At 41.5% G+C, this 14,275-nt stretch overlaps 1 protein-coding gene across 1 annotated transcript in view; it reads right to left on the reverse strand.

Annotated features, from left to right (window-relative positions):
• Positions 1–14,275, reverse strand: part of BCR (BCR activator of RhoGEF and GTPase) — a 99,885-nt gene continuing 85,610 nt past the window's right edge. The window contains exons 17-23 of the mRNA XM_021549904.4: positions 12,964–13,023; positions 12,725–12,834; positions 11,763–11,902; positions 10,229–10,363; positions 9,534–9,639; positions 8,567–8,729; positions 1–7,862 (exon numbers count right to left, since the gene is read on the reverse strand). Of these exons, the coding sequence (XP_021405579.1) occupies positions 7,773–7,862; positions 8,567–8,729; positions 9,534–9,639; positions 10,229–10,363; positions 11,763–11,902; positions 12,725–12,834; positions 12,964–13,023 (804 nt within the window). The 3' untranslated portion in view covers positions 1–7,772. The remainder of the gene's footprint in view (positions 7,863–8,566; positions 8,730–9,533; positions 9,640–10,228; positions 10,364–11,762; positions 11,903–12,724; positions 12,835–12,963; positions 13,024–14,275) is intronic.

Genomic DNA, 14,275 nt, shown 5'->3' on the forward strand with positions numbered 1-14,275 from the left:
TTTCAAGCAGGTATCTTTTTATTGTAGAAGAGTTTATATATTATATTAAATTTGGACTATATTCAAACATAAATGTACTTTAATTACATTAATAATTTAAACAATGTTTAAATAAAGCACCAAGTTAACTTGATTTAAATAACTGATTCAGTTTCCACACTGATTCCTACAAAATCCCGCTATTTTCATGCAGTGTTTGAAGAACTGGAGGCCAGAGCTGATTTCTTAGTACACACTAACTACAGTTCAAGTGCTCTGCACACAAGGGGAAAGTTAACAAAGTCTGAGACAGGCTGGGTTTTGAAGCAGAACTCCTACAAAAGGATTCAGATCTGAGCATGGACTGGGTTGCTGAGCTATTTTTCTACCTTCCATGTAAACTATTTCCACACATTCAAGTTATTTCAGTTTAGTTCTCTGTACTAACCTCTAGATTATAGGAGAAACAGTTTTTACCTTGTAAATCAAGAAGCAGCTTTTACTTAGAAACAGCAGTGTTAAATTCCATGCCCCCAGCAAACTCAGCTAAATGCGATTCATTCAGTGTAATGTAGGCCCACTTTTATCTAAATAAGACCAAAAGAACCTGACAACATAGATACAGGAGATTTTATTTAACATTGTGTACAAAGAAAGGCTACAAATGCCTTAAGACATTTTTCCCCCAAATACAGTTCTTGGATCCCTTTTTCATATCACTTTTCTCAGAAAGTTAAAAAAAAAAAAATCCAGAATGACAATTTTTCCCTTCCCCCTTCTCTTTGGGCCTAAAGTGAGAGATGTTTAGCAGTATGGTTTCAACACCTTTCCATATTTAAACTATTAGGATTAAGTTTTCTTTCCTCAAAACTGAGCACTATGAGATACTGAAGCACTAGCAACACTAGCAGGATAAAATGTCAAAAACTGACTCCCTAACATGGTAGTGTTTAAAATAATGCCAACAGTATTAGTTCTGATGAAACCCAAAATTATCCAAACAATAAGTTGTTTTCTTCTACATCTGATAATTTAAGACTAATTATATAATTTAATTGTATTTATATTTAAATAAATAGTCTTAACTCCTTTCCTTCGAATTCTTCATGGATTATAAACACTTATAATACTAGAGATAAGGACAAACTACACAACTTACATAGGCAAGAGAAGGCTGAGTTGTTTTGGTTTTTTTTTTTTTTTTGCTGGACAGACACAGAAAGGACAACATTTCAGTGTCCTCCTGTGAGATAATTTTTAAATCCACCATTTCATTGTGATGCTTTTCAGTTATCCCAATGCAACAATTCCTTACCACCTTTTTTCTACCTTGTTAATCACTTTAAGTACTCCTGAAACATTGGTCCCTGCACAGCTAAGTTTTATCCAGGATTCTCCAAGTTTTGTATGTGACTGTGAAACCCAAGACTTCTTTTAGGCTGTAAGAAGCAGTAAAGTAGGCAGGGAGTAGAAAAGGCTCTTGTAGAAAAATGACCTTTTGCTATAGCAACTTTCACATTACCATCTACTATATATGAAATAGGTTTTAAATATAGATTGGTTTTCAGCTATTTCTATAATCCCAAATTAGGACTGTCCCTGTTTCTCCCAAAATGTGACAAAGATAGAGAAATTTTGAGCTACTCTCGATCAGCATTTGATCCCTTGGTTGGGTGCAGTAAGAAGGAACTCACAGCTGCCTTCTGAACCTCAGCAAACTGCCCCAGGGGAGATGGGAGAGCCCAAGCAGCAGCCAGGCCTCTGCTCACTGGTGGGCTGGACCGGCTCTGACCCTTGCTTGGGGTCATCTCCAGGAAGCTGCTGGAGTCTCCTTGCAAGCAGGAAGCTGTTTTGTACACAAGCCTGCCCTTTTGTACATGCACAGGGATATAAAATGCCGTGTGGTATAAATCATTCTGCAGGTTAGAGAAACAGCTCATCTGTAGAATGTCTCAGATTCTCAGAACATCCTACCACGGGGGAAAAGAACACAGCAGTTACACAAGCAAAAGCTCTAGTGCAAAATAACTTTCTCTCTTCTTGTGAACCATTTTTGACAAGAGGATTTGAACATGACTGTGATTAAGACAAAGCAGCAGAGCAAACACTTCTGCTAGGCTTGGGCATTCTGTAATTATATTAATTCCCAAATATGCTTGAACAGCTGTAAATAACAGAATTGTACTTAGCTCACAACACAGCCCTGCGTGAGCCCAGAACTTACAGTACTACCTGGTCCACTCTGCACAAGAAGACTGGAAATATTTAAATTATCTCCAGGGCTCTGCTCTGTTGCTCTGCTATGAACTGAACCTCTCTGTGTGGTAGTTGCCACAGTGCAGAAAGATGTGAAGTGGTTCTGTTGGGAAAGGAATGCTCTGTCTTACTGTGAGGTGAAATATGGCAGCTGGAAAAAAATTATGTAAAAACTGCTGCATGTTTTGCAGTGGTCGCTAGCAATGTAACTGTAAGATGGTAACACGAGAATCAACAGTGGAGGCAAACTAGGTAATTTAATAATATTCTAATTCTCAACAAGAGTATTTATGAATTTGCTTGACCTAAGAGGCATAAATCTAATGATATGGTCATGGAAGGTAGACTCAAAACAACACATACACTCAGGTTTGCTTTGGTCCTACTGCCCCAACGCTTCTGTCATTACAGCTGTTGTGCCTTTTTATCCTTGCAGCCCAAAACCAGACTTCTAGCTTAAACAATAGTCCAACTTTGTGGTTCTAGGAGCCTTTTTCTTCCTTGTGGTGGTTCACCTATGTTAACATACAGGTGCTACAGCTGCTGCCTCAGGGGGAAATGGTAGAGAGCAAGTGGTAAGCTTTGCTTTCTTAGCACTGAACTGTGAATGTTCACTAGCAAGAAAGAGGGGTTGCAGCACATCAGAATTGTGAGGCTGCTGAAGCTAAATTCCTGGCATTCCCATGTTCATGTTTATTTATTGGCAAGAGAGCCTTTGCTCAGTTATCGAGGGCATGAGCCACCTTCCGTAACTCAAAATGAGAGCCTCATTCTAGTCCCAAGCAATGTGGCCTTGAGCAATTCTTAAGTTTGCTTCCCTTTCCCATGTGTGATGGTTTCATTCCCTAATGATTGTTAAGGAACAGTCTATTAACTATAAGTGTTTCCTTTATAGCTTCTGTTGATTTTAAGGGCAATCCATAGATTTAATTCTATTCAATTAGAAAGTTCACAGAACACACATGAACATTTATTTCATCCTAGTTCAGAATGGAGAATTGCTAATACTAGTCCAAGGCTCCAGTATCTCAGTTGTACAGGCCCTGTGCTAAAGAAACAGAATGGAATTTTTACTTTTCACTAATAGTAGTAGGACGGTGTTAGCAAAGTCTACAAAGAAAAACATCCCTGGAGTAGAAAATTAAGAGGGTGTAAACAAGTGACTAGCTACAAGAATTTGATTAATTTGATTGTATCTAGGAACTGCCCTTTCAGATTTTTCTTCTTCAAGGAACAGAAGTAAATCCCCCCTCAAGTTCCTGCACAAATGTATTGGTCTTCTGTTATTACAAGTCCTTGTCATCTTGAATTAAAGTAAAAAGAGAAAGGGGAAGTTTTTTTCTTAAAACATTTCCCATTTTATACTAAAATTTCCATAAGAAGAATGCCACACCTGTTAAAGTTATCACAGTAGGTGACCAAGCAGTGAAACAAAAAGATTACCTAGTGAGGAATCAGAGAAAGTTGGGGTTTTGCCATCAGACTTTAAACATGTTTAAAACCACATTGGTCAGTTTACATTTTATACACCCTTGAAAGAACAGCACATTAAGATAAATTAATACATTGTGATGCCTTTCAGTGTTACACAGTGACAAACTAAACTGGAGATCCAGGTCTGCCTTAAGGAACAGTCCATTTGTTTAAATAAACTCATAGAAAACTAACAGGAACAACCATAAAAGAGTTTTAAACAGGTAAAATTAATAAATTGTAAAAATCCTGCACCTCCCATAAATATCCTCTGTGGTTCCACCACCTCATGGCCAACACCGCGAGGGCCGGACGATTCCGCGTGTGCACGACGACGGCCAGAGCCGAGGCGGGCAGTGGGCACCGGCAAGGACGGGCACCCCACTGCTGGATTTTGCCTTAGCTATACACTGAAAAATAGCAGCATTAAAATACAGCCTGAAATAGCTTAGCTACTACCTCAACTTGTTAAAAATGTGCAAGAATAAAGAACACCAGCAGCATTTGAATGGATGTATTTCAATTTGGTTTCTGACACTTCCCTCCCATACAAAGCATACACAAACACAAAGCTGACTCTTGAGCTCGTAACTGTAATTTCTTGTCCATCTTTGAAAACTTTTCCCTTCATTTACTTAACTTTAAAAAATTTTACTTAAAAACCTTTTCAGTGTTAAAAAAACCCACAAGAATTTTAAGGTAGTTTCTATATGCCAAAAAACTGATGCTTATTCCTCTCCTTAAGCTGGAGAGACACAGACTATCCTAATCACCTGAATTTCCTTAGCTGAAAATTTAAACATTTCAGATTCCTGTTCCTGAAAGTGACACTTGTAAAAAAGTCTCTCCAATACATTAGAAACTGAAGGAGCAAAATCTCCCAGTGCATACATAAAGGGCAACTTTTTGCTAGTTTGCTCTTGTGTTGTTTACATTGTACCTTTTAACTTAGAAAATTAAAGAGTTCAGTTTTCTGACACAACTCACAAGGGATAAGAGGAGAAATCAGAAGGCCTTTTCTAAAGCCAAGTTTTGCATTTCCCTTTTTGTTTAAGTATGATAAGGCTTATTAAAAAAATAAAATGAAAATAAAACCCAAAACACAAAAAAAACCCTCCAAACAAACAAAAAACCCCAACCAAAATCCCTGGGAAAAAAAAACCCATAAAAGCCTTTTTGGAAATACTTAATTTCTGAAAACATAAGACTATTGAAAAAAATTAATTGCAAAATCAAAGGAAATTCAAGAAATCAATTCTCGTATTTCAAATCAGTCCATTATTTTATCATCAGCAATAAGATCCACTATCTTTTCCAGCCCAAAATTACCAGCTTTGGGGAAAACATATTCATACTTAACAGAAATAATTAATGGGTTAAGTTAAATTAACTTTTTTCCCTGATCCACATGCCTGCATGTTAGATAACATTTCATTAGAACTGAGCATTGTAATGAGAGACTGACAGCAACAACCTGTCACAGTAACCAAAGCAAAAGCAATTTTCTCATGGTTACATATTATAGATCAGTAATCTAATATTAAAATTAACTTCCTATATAAATAAAAAATAAAAAGTTGGGCAAAAGTAAATTGGCACAGTCATTATGGTATTACTTTCCAGTTTCAACACTGCAAGGAGCAGCCACAGATTCCAAACACCAAAGGAAAAGGCCATCACCCAGCACCAGGTGTAGCTTGGGTTTTCTCGCTTTTCCATGAAGTCATCAGCAGTGCTCCTGCCTCAGCTCCATCCCCCCGAGTGGGAGCAGGCAGGAGTGCAAGGATTGCTGTAGAGCTCCTGGGGAAAAGGGAGAACAAATACAGAGGAACAAACACAGAGAATGCTTTACTGCTCTGCACGACATGGCTCAAGTCAATGGTTTTTCAGGATTGTGACCAATTTTTACCTTCAAACAGGCAAAAAACAAATCTAAAAATTTTAAAAAATCAAAATCTTAAGCCTTCAAGTTTCCTTGCCTTCATTCCCTCCCTCCCCCAAAAAGCACCTCCTACTACAGACAGTTTTTCTTTTTTGCAGGTTCAGAAGTTGGAATGTTGTGGAAATACATACAAGAGAGAAGGAATTTCTAGTTGTACATTACATTACAAAGAGGTTTGCTCCCAGACCTAAGGAGGGAGGGATACTAAGCAATATTAAATTCCTATAAGAATCCTTACAAAGCATGCAAAATATTGATATACTCACAAAATTGAAATTTATATTTGTTCCTTTCTGATTTCGCAACTTCACAGTACAATAATTTCTAATATTCTGCAGCAGTCAGAATTACAGTGACTACAAAATAATTTCCCTTTAATTTTTTTCTATTTGCTTGAAACACTCCTTTGCTATTTTTTTAAATTGAGAGTTTGCAGATGACCCATCAGAAAATGCACAATTCAGCACAAGAGGAGTTGCTTTCTGTGTCATTTTTCCCTGCAAATGATGTAGACAACCTGATCCTAGCAATCTTTCAACATCTGTCCCTCCCTCCCCTTTTTGTGCCAATTCCTTCCCTTGTCTTCCAGCTGTACTTCTTGCCAGGATGATGATGGACAGATGCCACTAAAAGGATGCTGCATAGCTGGGTAGGAGTAGCAGGGGCTGGAATAGTTTAGGACAATGGCATCGATCCCACCCCCAGGATGTTTGGCACAACTCTTCAGAGCCAGAATGCTGGCTCTGGATACCAGCAATTTGATTCTGCAGTTTCAATTCCCTGGACAAATACTGCTGCCTTTCCAACCCTGTAGCTTCAACTGATTTAGGGAGGGAAATACAAAATTGGTGTTTGGCCAGACCTTTTGTACTGCTAGATGGAGTTCTACAGAAATTTCTCCACTGCTCTTAATTAAAACAGAGTTGGAATTTCTGGAGAATCCACAATGCATGCTACTTGCTAGATTGTCCAAAAAGTACATTCTGGCATTTTTTCAGAGCGTTTGTATCTATCAGAAAAAGACTCTTGTAGAAACAATGTACAAAGCCTCCAAAAATTCAAGTATCAAAAAAAAAAGATGTTCTGATAAAAAGTCTGGAGTAAGCAGCCAGCCAAACTGAGAGCCATTGATTTTTTTTAAATCCATAAATTCTTCAATTACTTTTCAGAAATAATGTGTTTTCTTTGGAGTGTTGGGTATTAAGTCTTCCTAATTAATTTTCATTAAGTTTGGTGGGGTCTAAGGAACTTCGCAATCCTTCCTGGATACCAGTGCCCTGCTTTTATAAGTAAACAAACAACAGAATCACTAACTGTTATTCTCCCTGCCTCTCTTTAATTTGCTGTATTTATTTCTTAAATTTTATTGAGTCTGTCTCAACCCAACAAAACCCATCAGAAGTGCAACATAGGCAAGAGCAGGGCATCTCCTTCCCTGGGGTGTACAAACATTTCTATGGGAAAGGCTGGGTGAGCCAAAAAAACCATACAAACAAAATAAAAAAAGCCAGCCCCAACCAGACAACAGTTCTAGCTGTACATAAAACTCTTTGATTTCTTTAGAACCATATTCAAATCAAGACTTGAATTTCTGTGGAGAGAATTTTAGATCCCAGACCCTTCTCTTCTCCTTCCTCTTGCAAAGCAATGCTATTTTTTGTGGCCTCGAACAGTACTTGAAAAACAGCAGTTATTAAAGACACAGTTGTGATATATCATTTAACGCCCCCTCTTCCAAAAAGAGGTGTCCTATCAAGTGGTCCAGTAGAAATCTTGAAGTTTCTTTATGATAAATTAAATCCACAAAATGAGGAATACCTTCTGTCACATTCCTAGCAAGAATAATCACCACATTCTGTGGTGCATTTGTCCAAGTGTCTATTGCTCCTTCTAGTGGAGACTCCGCACAGCTCCATCTCCGGTTAGTTCTGGTTCTACCAGCACAAGGAGATTTTTCTCCATTCTCTCCAGCTTGTCTCCCGGTTAACAAACTGCAGAAGCACTGAGGGCCAGAATTCCCCAGCACAGGAACAGGTCAGTCCAAGGACACACCAGTCATCTTTTTCCCAGGGTGACAGAGTTATGCCAAAAGCAGTTTGTGTCCCGTTGGTACCGCAGGCACCTACACCTCTGTAGAAAAGAGAATGCTTTGCCTCTTGCTGTCTGGGGTAGGAATAGTCTCTAGCTGCAGGAAGTACAGAAGAACTTGAACCTGGAAAGAGAAATGACAAGGTAATACTAAAGCCCTGTAAAAATTCATTCTCATCCTGGCTATGTGAGAGCTGGTGATACAGCTCTCTCTGGGACACCTAGCAGCAGTGTATTTAATATGCTGGATAACAGCAGTAAATAGTAGAACTTGACATGGTTCAGAGAAATTATTTTTATATTCCAGGTGGAAAAATTGTGCTGGTACTTCCAGCACTGAAGAAATTAAATCTAGAATTTGCCATTACTCAATGGAGAAATACAAACCGGTCTGACTCAGTGACACAGGCTCTGTGCTCTGCCTTCAAAGGCAGCAGTGGCCAAAGAATTTTGTTGTGCATCAGTGAAGATGGTTTAAGTACTGAGGAGCATTGTGGAAACACTGCCAATTCTTTTGTCCCAGGCCAGCAGCATGGTGCTGGGACACAGCTCCCCAAAAACTCTTCCCATGCACAAGCACACACAGGATGCACACACACAGACATTCCTTCATGAAAAGCCATATTTGTACAGATGCAAATTGACTGCCTGAAGGAACACTGTTCTAAAATAACTAAAATGTCTGTGCGAGGGCAAAAGTTGTTTTATGTTTACCAAGAAAATGACCATGAAAACCCGGGGGTGGGGTCACTGAGCCAGGCCTGCCATAGGACTGTGCTTTCCCAGAAAGTGTCTTCACAAGATGGAACGGCACATTCAGGATTTTACCTGGGACATGACTTCTAGTGACCAGCTGTCAGTCATTGTGATGGGCTGGGTTGGGTTAGCAGGGATTTTACTGTCCTTCTCTGAAGGTCTGAGCAGTGTTGGTCCGAAGACAGTGGCAAGATTATGCAGGGACATCTTGTTGATGCTTTCCCTCTCAGCAACCCTGGGAGAAGAAACAACACACAAGACAGACCTTCATAAATATCTGAGTTTTATAAATGAGAAACCAAGGCACAAAGTTTAAAAAATTTGCCCAAGGGCAGAAACGTCTGGAGCAGAAACACAATTAAAGCCCAGATTTCCGGGATTTTAATCCAGAATCTCAATCACAAGATGATCTTTCATGTCTCCAGGGACAGTCTGTGGTATATACAACATACTTATGCAAATCAACACATTGGGCAAACATTAAGCCAGCTTATTGCATTAATGTCAAATGTATGGCAATAGTTTTTCAGAGGTACAACCATATTACAAAGACATATACAAAATCAGAAATACTTGACTACAAAAGGAACTGACAACTGCAGATAGGCAAAGTGCTGGAATTAAAAAAATAGATCATACTGGATTTCGGACACCTTCTGAGACAGGGTTCCCTAGACCTTAAATAGTGGTAAATCATCATGGTTCATACAGAAACCTTTCTGGTCTGTGTATACAGATGCAGGTGCAGTCTCAGCGACCCTGCAGCAGAAATTTGCATTTGCAATAGATAAGCCCTGACTCTTTTTTTACTCCTTTCCTCCAGTTCTAATCCTTTTTCAGTATGAGTGGAAATGGAATTCAGGATTTACTACCTCACTAAGTGAGTATGAGACAATAGTTATCTGATGAGCATTCACAGCAGATCAGCAAATACTTCTTCATTTCTGTGATTCAGCAGGTATTTAAAGAAAAGGCTCCACTTTTCAAAATAACTGATGCTTTACACATTAAATGTGTTTCTGAAGGAACTACATATTACCTTTTTAAATGGTCCAGAAGGAAAAGGAATGTCACAAGGTTGGGTTCTGGAAGTGATAGCAACAGATTCAACATACAGCTCTCCTTTGCAACAGGATCTGAAAGTGCTACAGGACAGAGAACGAGACATCACCACAGGCAGCGAGCACGAATCTGACTGAACTACATCCCAGAACAGCCAATACAGATGGTCCCAAAAGGTCTGTGACTACATCATTATAGGCTGGAAGGTCAGAGTTGCACATCAATACCCCACAGCATCTCATTCCTTCATTTCACAAATGCATTAAGAATCCTTTTCTCTCTCTTTCAAAGCAGTTCAAGTGCTTTGAGGCTTTCAATCATTTATGTTTTTCTCTGCATCACAGTAAGATGAGGTACATACCCCCCTCCCCTCCAAAGGGGGCTTCCCTGAAGCCTGCCTGGGCAGTGAGTGTGCAGGGCCCCAGCAGACAGGCTGGCATTCTGTTCTCAACCTGTCCTTCAGAAACCTGGGCTTTTGCAGTTTGCAGAACATCATGGCACATGCCCATACTGCACCACGTGGGAAGGCAATGCCATTCTGAGCTCCATTCCACTCCCTTCACAGCTTGTTCCAGCCTTTGTCCAACACTATAAATATGCGTTTTATGATGCTTTAAAGCAGCCTCCTACAGAAGAGTCTCCATTACCAAGGGTTCCTTGTGCTGCACCTACCGATGCCTTCAGCAAAGTTGGGGTACAGTTCGTCTGTGAAGAGGGGCTCCGGCAGCTCCCGGAAGTACAGTTTGAGGGTGCCTGCAATGGCATTAACGTCCATCTCACTCATCATCACTGACACATCCTTGTTATCTGCAAGAAGGGAGAGTAGAGGAAGGGTAAAGGAACTGCTGGCCTTGCATTCCTTCTTTTCCTCGCTTTGGGTCTGTTTGTCTTTCATCTCTGCCCAAATAGCTGGGAGTTTTCCTGTTTACATTTCTCCGATTAAATGAGCAACCTTCCAGCTGAGAAGCACTGTACAAATGACTGCAAACACTTCATTGCTTTACGTCAAGGCAGGGAACCTCACCCTCTCAGGGCTAGCTGTGCTGTGCCAGCAGACCTGGCCTGATCTGAACAAGCCCCACTTGACTGTATTTATATGCATTTCAACTTTTATTACTGACAGCAGTTGTTGTTCCAATTCCCTGCCTCTAACAGCTCAGACTAAGAGACTCTGACATTCTCTAACTCCCCACTAAGTGTAGCTAAGGCAATTCAGGGCTTATATTTCCATTTTGTTACTATTAAGAACAACAAAACCAGCCCCTCTCCCAGAATTAAACACCAACTAGCATTGGCTTCATAAAGCAGTGTAAGCCAGCATTTAACAGAAATGAAAAAAGATGTTTTTCAAACTGTGAAAGACCCTTACTTCCACTAGCAGTGATTCATCAGTGGTTTTTGATATCTTAGGCTCATTGAAAAGAAAACACAAGAAGGAAATTTCACTAGAAACTGAAGGAAAAGTGCATGGAGGGTGAATTTTGGTGTCTGGCCCAGATCTTGTGACTGATGGAATGTGGCTTGAACAGTTCTTGGACCATCACATGGAAGCTGGAAGTAAGAAAAAATTTCACTTTCTGTACCTCAGCAATTTGGAGACATTTCACCTGCCTGATCTCAGGTGCATTTTGTGACATAGAGGCCACTCTTTTAAACGTAGCACCAGTAAGGAGCCTTTTTCTGCTCAAGATCAAAGACAGCTTTGCAAAGGTTGCTCAAAGTGATCTATTTTCTAAGCCTGCACATCAGTCCAGATGGAGGTAGGGTGAGAAGCCCTGACCACCCAACCCCAGTTTCATAAATACTCCTCCTAGTTCTAAGGAACACTGGCTTTCACAAAACATTATTTATTTTAAGGGCTTCTATTAATTTGGACATCTCACAACAGTGAAGAAATTATGACTTCTGATTGCTGATGTTTTCCCCCAGAGAGGTGTCTGCCATTTAAAAAGATTTGGCAAGGCAGGTAAAGCCATCATTTTGCATCTGCTTGGAAGAATTAAAAAAGTATCCATCTTGTTGTATGTCTTGGGTTATATCAGTAAATAAAATATGCAGCTAGGGTTAAAATTGTTTTCCTTGAGTGAGAATCTTTACTTCTTAATGCTTCTTGGGCAACATAAGATTAAAAATAGCACAGCCACCTGACAGGGAGCTCAGGCAGGTTCTCAGAGAGCAAAGGGAAAAATCAGACCCAAATACTTACTGACATCAAAGGCAGCTTTCAAAGCCTGGATGTCGGTTGCAACCCCAGAGACGCGGTAGATCCCCACCTCCTCCATCCCGCGCCGCTCGATCTCCTCCACGCACTGCCGCACGATGTACGGCACCTTCGACCTCTCTCTCCTGAAGAAAGCCAGACAGAAGAGTTCAGTTCAGCCCAGGCCCTCCGTGCCTGTTCCCCAGCCAGCCAGGACGGCCACAAGCATTTTCCTGTGCAAACCTCTTCTGGAAAATGGGGTGAGAGGAAGTCTGACAGGCAGTCAGGAGCGAGCTGAAGAGCTCCTTTTAAAACTGGAGAGGGTTTTCTGACTGTCTCAGCCTTGCTCTGGCTGTTCTGCAGCCTCCCTGAGCACTTGTGCTCTTGGCCAGGTCCCAGTGCCCTCAGAGCCTACGAACTCTGCCCAGGTAATCAGAGGATTCCCAAACAGCCCTTGGATACATGGCAACTCTGTTGCTTTCAAACTGATGCAATACCATGGGGAGGAAATACCACATTTCCCAAACCATACAACAGAACAAACAGATTTCTGCTGGCAAATGATTCATGACAAAAGATCAGGGGTTAAAATAATACAATGGGATCCAAAGACCTTGAACATTTTTGATTATGGAAAGGAAACATCACTGTTCAGTGGCTCTGGAAATTTGTGACCATGTCAGCTAACTATAGAGAAGGCAAGTGCAAGGGGGATTTCCGGAATTCAGAAGATAGGCTGTCAGTAAATAGCCTGTCTGCACGTTGGATTTTATCTCTGCAAAAATGAAGCTCAGAGATTGTAAAGCATCTCCTGTCTGCAGCCACATCTACACTCCTACACTAATGGAACAGGCTGGACTGCCAAACCCCTGAGGGGGACACAGGCAAGTGCACCCCACTGGCCAGCTGTCTTCCTGAAACACAAGAAATGTGTTTCAAACGGGGAGAAATGTGACCCATCAGCTCACTTGGTGACAATAGCAATCTTGACCCCAAACACGCCCGTCTGCTTGCGGGATGGCATCCTTTTCAGGCTGAACTCCCGACTGGTGAACTTCACTGACAGCTTCACTTCCACCTGAACCAAAGAGAACAGCTGTTACTTTTTAAACATTTTCTTTTTTTTTTTCATGCTGCAATGAAGAGCAAAGAAATAAAGCCCACAGGAGGTACAGAAGCAGAGCTAATTTCTGTTTGCCACACTTACCCCATTCATTGAGATGACTGTGCGCTGCCAATCTTTGTCCTGCAGTGCCTGTGGGTCCAGCTGGAAAACAGAAGTTACCCATGAGCTAGGAACAGACTTCAGAGAAACCAGCTAGCCTGGAAGGCTTCTGCAAGTCAGCAGAGCAAAATCACTTTTACCTTGTTTATTTCTTTTCCATAGAAAACCCCACACTCCAAAGTTACCCTGGTTTCAGGGAAACCAGGCTTTGGATATTGTGCAGTTCTCTAAACAGAGCTGATGAGGGGCTAATGAGGGTTCATACACATGGAAAAACCAGCAATATGAGAGCAGTGTCTGCTCAACAATAAAGGCAACCTCAGGGAGCACAACTAACGTTTGAATCTGCTGATAAATCATGGAAAGTTGTCCTTCAAACAGCCTATTCCTTTTCATTTCCATTTGAGCATAGAGGCAGGAAGAAGACCAGGCCCTGCTATTGCAAACACTCATTAAACAGAAACAAGTTCCAATCTCTCAATGTCAGCTTTGCTTGATCTCTTGAGTGGACAGTTGTGAGGCTGGGGAGCAGCTGACTCAAGTGTTAGAATGTCACCCAGTAATTCCACTACTGCCTCGGGAGAGCCCAAACACATCCGAAGGGCTGAGGAGTGGCACTCAGCTTCAGGGAGACTGGCAAGAGAGAGGAGGAGCTGTCTCCCTGGGGGTTTGATCTGCCATTGGAACCAGCCAAAGCAAGAATTCAGTGCCTCCTGAGACAGCTTGGCTCTTGAACACAGAGGCACAGTAAGACCAGGAGGAGGCAACTGCAGCAAACTCTGTTTTGAGTTTGCTGCTGTCAGCAAACAGGCAGTCATAACCAGAGCTGCTTTGCAGCACAGCTCCCCCCTCCCACAGAGCCCCATGCAGGGCCAGAGAGCTCTGGCAGGGGAGGGAAATGCTGAAACAATGGCAGCTGCAGGAAATTCTGGGAGAGCTTAGACATGGTCATGGTCGCACTCAGATCATCAACAGAGCAGCGCAGTGCTGCTGACAGCTACAGAGACAAGCCCCCACCTTAACCTTCCCCACTCCCCAAAGAAAGGCAAGCACAGAGAGCAAAGTTCCTCCCTGCTTCCTCCCACTGCAGAGACCACAAGCAGCAACAGAACAAGCGAGGCCAACCTTATCCCTGCGCGCTCTGTTACGGATGTGAGCCCACAGCGGGATGATGCCAGCACACACATGCTTCCCTGTCGAATTGGACCGGCTCCTGTAGGTGCAACGCTGGCAGAAATTCCTGAAGAGCCCTTGCAAGGAATTGTCAGTAACCTGCAGCTCCCACATTATGGGA

Source organism: Lonchura striata, chromosome 15 (genome assembly GCF_050655825.1).
Source record: "Lonchura striata isolate lonStrDom1 chromosome 15, ASM5065582v1, whole genome shotgun sequence".
In the NCBI taxonomy this organism is placed as follows: Eukaryota; Metazoa; Chordata; class Aves; order Passeriformes; family Estrildidae; genus Lonchura; species Lonchura striata.